Source organism: Epinephelus moara, chromosome 12 (assembly GCF_006386435.1).
Source record: "Epinephelus moara isolate mb chromosome 12, YSFRI_EMoa_1.0, whole genome shotgun sequence".
Lineage (NCBI taxonomy): Eukaryota > Metazoa > Chordata > Actinopteri > Perciformes > Serranidae > Epinephelus > Epinephelus moara.
Window position 1 is genome coordinate 42,418,139 of NC_065517.1, and position 5,810 is coordinate 42,423,948.

The 5,810-nt window shown below is 43.0% G+C and overlaps 1 protein-coding gene across 1 annotated transcript in view; it reads right to left on the minus strand.

Annotated features, from left to right (window-relative positions):
• LOC126398253 (NLR family CARD domain-containing protein 3-like) overlaps positions 1 to 5,237 on the minus strand; it is a 10,078-nt gene extending 4,841 nt beyond the window's left edge. The window contains exons 1-4 of the mRNA XM_050057438.1: positions 3,388 to 5,237; positions 3,110 to 3,283; positions 671 to 823; positions 529 to 575 (exon numbers count right to left, since the gene is read on the minus strand). Coding sequence (XP_049913395.1) covers positions 529 to 575; positions 671 to 823; positions 3,110 to 3,283; positions 3,388 to 5,222 — 2,209 coding nt within the window. The 5' untranslated portion in view covers positions 5,223 to 5,237. The remainder of the gene's footprint in view (positions 1 to 528; positions 576 to 670; positions 824 to 3,109; positions 3,284 to 3,387) is intronic.
• Between the last annotated feature and the right edge of the window lie 573 nt (positions 5,238 to 5,810).

Genomic DNA, 5,810 nt, shown 5'->3' on the forward strand with positions numbered 1-5,810 from the left:
TGAAATATTTGTAGTTTGAAAGGTCCGACCTAAATGAATAAAGGTCGTAGTTAACGAAGCATATGAATATTAATGAAGGAGCGCCTACTGAGCGCAGCTTTTTATTGATCGTTTGAACGTCGCGTGGTGGTCATTTTCGATTAAAGGCCGACGTCTCAGCGACGTCTTGGCAATGAGCAAACACTCTCCCTGCTACGTCTTAACGATGTAAACTTGATACATCGGGCCGATGTCGGCCATGCTATCTGGGTAACGTTATTCTTTTTATGATTTTAATTTATTTTCAATCATGGTTAGTGTCTTGTTTGTCACAGTTTTGGCCGATGCTCAGATGCTTGCTCATGACTACGTAGTGCGAGCAACAGGATGCTGACTGAAGATCACTCAACAGCCGCGCAGAGACGGTTTGTTAATAACAAGGATTTTGTAAAAGTTACATACAGAACCTTTAGGTTTTAAATTATGTTGAAATATTACAACTACTGACTTTCCCTAGAAAAATAGCTATCAAACTAAATCCACACTTACATTTCCTCATGCCAGGTTTCAGTTTCTGCTCTCCACCATGGTCTGTACTGAAGGAAGAAACACAGAAAGCTATTGTCTTTTCTCTAATGTTAAAACAGAAACATTTAATAACCTTCTCCAGAGCGAAGTGACTTGAGCTCACCGGATATGCAGCTTTTCCAGTGTTGGCATCCAAGTCACTGAGTCTCCTGGATGATTGTAGCTCAGGTCCAGCTCCCTCAGATGGGAGGGGTTGGAGCTCAGAGCCAAGGCCAGAGCAACACAGCCTTTCTCTGTGACCAGACAGCCGGACAGCCTGCAGATGAATGAAAATAGTCTGCTAGTATTTTATTTGTTCATTTCAGAAAATCACCAACAACTGGCTGCAGACTCTCAGGAATAATTGGTACTCAAGGACTCAATAAAGGAAAAATTATGAAAATGAATTGAGTGCAAAAAGTTGGTAAATCAATATGAAAATATTAAGTAGAGGGAAGCCCTATATAAAGTTTAAAGATAAACAGCCACCCTTTAACGCTCAGTGGACTACACTTCAAACTGTGATAGGAATCAAGTGCTGTTATCAGCACAACTTTAAATCCAGAGATAATTCTATCAGGTGTTTTTTTTTTTCTTTTAAGGTCAATAAAACTTTAATTTAGAGTAACGTGTTTGTAGCCTGACCTGTAACTGTCTGACATGCTTCAACACACATGGATAAAGAGCAGAGTTCACCTCCAGAAATATTGACACACACACACACACACACACACACACACACACACACACACAGACTGATTTTTTTCTTTGGAATTGGCTCTCGGTGTGTGTGTGTGTGTGTGTGTGTGTGTGTGTGTGTGTGTGTGTGTGTGTGCGTGTGTGGGTGTGTGTGTGTGTGTGTGTGTGTGTGTGTGTGTGTATTTCAGGCCTGTGTGTATATGTACATAACAACAGAGTGAAAACATGTAATTTTCATCTTGGGATTAATAAAGTATATAAAATTTGAAAAAAAAAAAATTAAACCTAACCTACATTAAGTACATAACTCTATGTTGAGTACTTAATGTGACATTGCCCAACCACGTTTCTTTTCCTAACCCTAACCTACAAAACTTAAGTTGCATGAACCTTGCCTACATAACTTTACTTGCCTAAACCTAACCTACATAACTTAACGCCAAGAACGTAACTTAAGGAACCTAATCCCAGATCGTGAATGACACATAAACAGAATGTCTTTGACAAATGGTTACTAACTTCCAGTTCCTAGTAAGTGTGTAGAAGATATCTGCAACTGACCCAATTGTGAGTAACCAGATATGGAGGCCTACATGTATTTGGTGGAGAAATGTCACTAGATGCATATGAATAACCTTACATTATCTGTGGTCATATAAAGAACATCAAATACTAGTTTTATGTCTTGGAATCTGAAATCCTGTACAGCCAAAGACAAGGACACGAGACCACTATGTATGAGCATTGTGTTAACATACCAGAAAACTAAGGTAACAACTGAGCAGGGTGTTGTACCTGGATTTGGTGTTGTTGGCTTGCTAGGTAGCATAGTACAGAACCCAATGATATAGTTGTGATGCAAACATGAATTCTGCTTCTGTTGCACTGTAACTTGAGAACTGTCGATCACAGACTCAGTGCAGTGGGAGTCAACCCATTGAATGTCTCAGAGACGGTAAATGTGTTTCAGTCTAACAAGTGACTGTGTTAACTTTCAGCTGAATGTGTATGTGGTCGCTTACAGTAAATGAAGTAATTGTTGGCGTAGATAATAAACATGAACATATATATACTTAAAATTAATTAAAGTAAAATTGAAGACTACTACTACTACATGCAACCACGGTGCATTCGCCTGAGTCACCAGGTAACAGGTAACTCATTAAACCAGAAAACCTGTTGCTCTGAAACAGTCATGATCCTGTTGGAATTCCATAGAAATTGAGCTCACTGTTGGAACATGAATTCTTCTGACAACCAAACACGCAACAACCAGACATTTTGACGGTGGCAACAGTTTGATTTAATTTAATTTAAGCTTGCTAACGCCTGGATAGCCAGAGCAAAGCACCACTTCTGTTGCCAACATTCACACACATATTTTTGATGATGCTGGCTGTAAAAGGGACAATGGTCCAGATAACCCACCCCCCATTCCAGGAACCCATCAACTGTATTTGGCGTCTGACTTCCGGCAGACGGCAAATACAGCTTCTGGGGGCAGACCCCCGATTTTTTGGCATTCCGGTCTGGAGGAGGCGAATTTCCGACTTCTGTTTCCTCTCCCCACTCATATAAGTAAATATGCTGAACCACTGTGATGGATTCAGAGTTTGCAGTGACGCCAATTATGTTCCGCCTCGTTAGTTCACTGCACGGACCGTTTAACCTGGCAACAACTGCAGCCGGCTCAAACGTGATTGGTCAATATCACGCGGACTACAAACAGCCTACAACCGGAAACCAGGGCTCTTCTGCTCTTCTTCCAGAGTAAAGATCTCCGGGGTTTGCCTACAGACTCTACATTCACTGAATGTAGAGTCTGTATATAGAGACTACCCACCCCTAACCCTTGATTACTGACCTGAGAGTTTCCAGTGTACAATATGGACTTGCCAATCCAGCAGATAGCATCTTCACTCCTGAATCCTTCAGGTTGTTGTTACTCAGGTCCAGCTCTCTCAGATGAGAGGACTGGGAGCTGAGAACTGAGGACAGAGCTTCACAGCTTCTCCCAGAAAGGTTACAGCCACTCAGCCTGAAGAAGATTTAGTGATTAACAAAAAAAATGACTTCCTTCCCATCTATGGCATAGAAAACAGTTTTGAATTAATGAATACATCCAGTGATTCATCCACTTACAGAGCTTTGCTGGAGGCTTTGACCACTGGCAGCAGCCTCAGCAGAGCCTCCTCTGAAGCAGAGTATTTCTTCAGGTCAAACACGTCCAGATCTTCTTCTGATGACAGTAAGATGAAGCCCAGAGCTGACCACTGAGCAGGAGACAGTTTATCTGTGGAGAGACTTCCTGAACTCAGGTACTGTTGGATCTCCTCCACTAGAGAACGATCATTCAGTTCATTCAGACAGTGGAACAGGTTGATGCTTCTCTCTGGAGACAAATTTTCACTGATCTTCTCCTTGATGTGCTGGACTGTTTTGTGATTAGTTTCTGAGCTACTTCCTGTCTGTGTCAGCAGGCCTCGTAGGAGAGTCTGATTGGTCTGCAGTGACAGACCCAGGAGGAAGCGGAGGAACAAGTCCAGGTGTCCATTTGGACTCTGTAAGGCCTTGTCCACAGCACTCTGGTAGAGGTGTATTTGTTTAGGTTTAGAGCCTTCTCCAACTACTTTAGACAACAGAGAGGTCCAAAGTCCAGTCATCCATGATTGTTCTTCTGCCATCAGATCGACTCCAGAGTTGATGAAGGTCAGATGGACATGAAGAGCAGCCAGAAACTCCTGAACACTCAGATGGACGAAGCAGAACACCTTGTCCTGGTACAGTCCTCTCTCCTCTTTAAAGATCTGTGTGAACACTCCTGAGTACACTGAGGCTGCTCTGATATCGATGCCACACTCTGTCAGGTCTGATTCATAGAAGATCAGGTTGCCTTTCTGCAGCTGATCAAAAGCCAGTTTTCCCAGAGACTCAATCATCTTCCTGCTCTCTGGACTCCAGTGATGATCTGTCTCAGCTCCTCCATCATACTTGATGTTCTTCACTTTGGTCTGAACCACCAGGAAGTGGATGTACATCTCAGTCAGGGTCTTGGGCAGCTCTCCTTCCTCTCTGGTCTTCATCACATCCTCCAGAACTGTAGCAGTGATCCAGCAGAAGACTGGGATGTGGCACATGATGTGGAGGCTTCGTGATGTCTTGATGTGGGAGATGATTCTGCTGGCCTGCTCCTCATCTCTGAATCTCTTCCTGAAGTACTCCTCCTTCTGTGGGTCAGTGAACCCTCTGACCTCTGTCACCATGTCAACACAGTCAGGAGGGATCTGATTGGCTGCTGCAGGTCGTGTGGTTATCCAGAGGCGAGCAGAGGGAAGCAGTTTCCCCCTGATGAGGTTTGTCAGCAGCACATCCACTGAGGTGGACTCTGTAACATCAGTCAGGATCTCATTGTTGTGGAAGTCCAGAGGAAGTCGACACTCATCCAGACCGTCAAAGATGAACACAACCTGGAACTCTTCAAACCTGCAGATTCCTGCTTCTTTGGTTTCAGTAAAGAAGTGATGAACAAGTTCCACCAAGCTGTACTTTTTCTCTTTCAGCACATTCAGCTCTCTGAAAGTGAATGGAAATGTGAACTGTATGTCCTGGTTGGCTTTGTCTTCAGCCCAGTCCAGAGTGAACTTCTGTGCTAAGACTGTTTTCCCAATGCCAGCCACTCCCTTTGTCATCACTGTTCTGATTGGTTCATCTCTTCCAGGTGAGGCTTTAAAGATGTCTTCTTGTCTGATGGTTGTTTCTGGTGTTGCTGGTTTCCTGGAGGCTGTTTCAATCTGTCTGACCTCATGTTCATCATTGACCCCTGCAGTCCCTCCCTCTGTGATGTAGAGCTCGGTGTAGATCTGATTCAGAAGGGTTGGGTTTCCTGCTTTTGTGATTGTCTCGAATAAACACTGAAACTTCTTCTTCAGGTTGGATTTGACTTTTTGCTGACAGTTGCCAATAATCTCTAAAGTCATAAAAAAGAGATAACACAAATGAGAAAGTGCTCCAATAATTACGAGTAATGAAACTTCATTATAGAGTATTTTTTACTTGGATTTAGATCATTTTTGGACTTTCCTGCATGTTCATCTGAGTCTAGCCAGAATCTGAGCTTTGGTCAACATTATTGTTGATCCTGAAGAAGGCCCAAAGGCCAAAACGGCATCAAAATTTAAGAAATGCACATGGAGCCAGAGTGTGCAACACTTGATTTCTATAATCGAGTCTAGCCACTCTACAATAGAAACTCATTTTGGCCAACTGTGTCTGCAATCTCATTCTTTCATTACCAAAAGTTGATGACCATAGGTGAGGGTGGGGACATACAGTGAATTACTCAATAAACCCAGAGTCTTTAGGCACAGCTTCCTATTCACAACAGTTAGTGAAGTGTCCACATTTCTGCTGACACAGCACTAATCTGTTGATCTCACTTAATCTTACCCTCACTCATGATCAAGACCCCAACATACAACAAAACGCCATCACTCCAAAAAAAATACACTGTCTTACAGCGGCGTACTGTGGCCTCAGACCTGGAGGTGCTGACTTTTGTCCTTGCT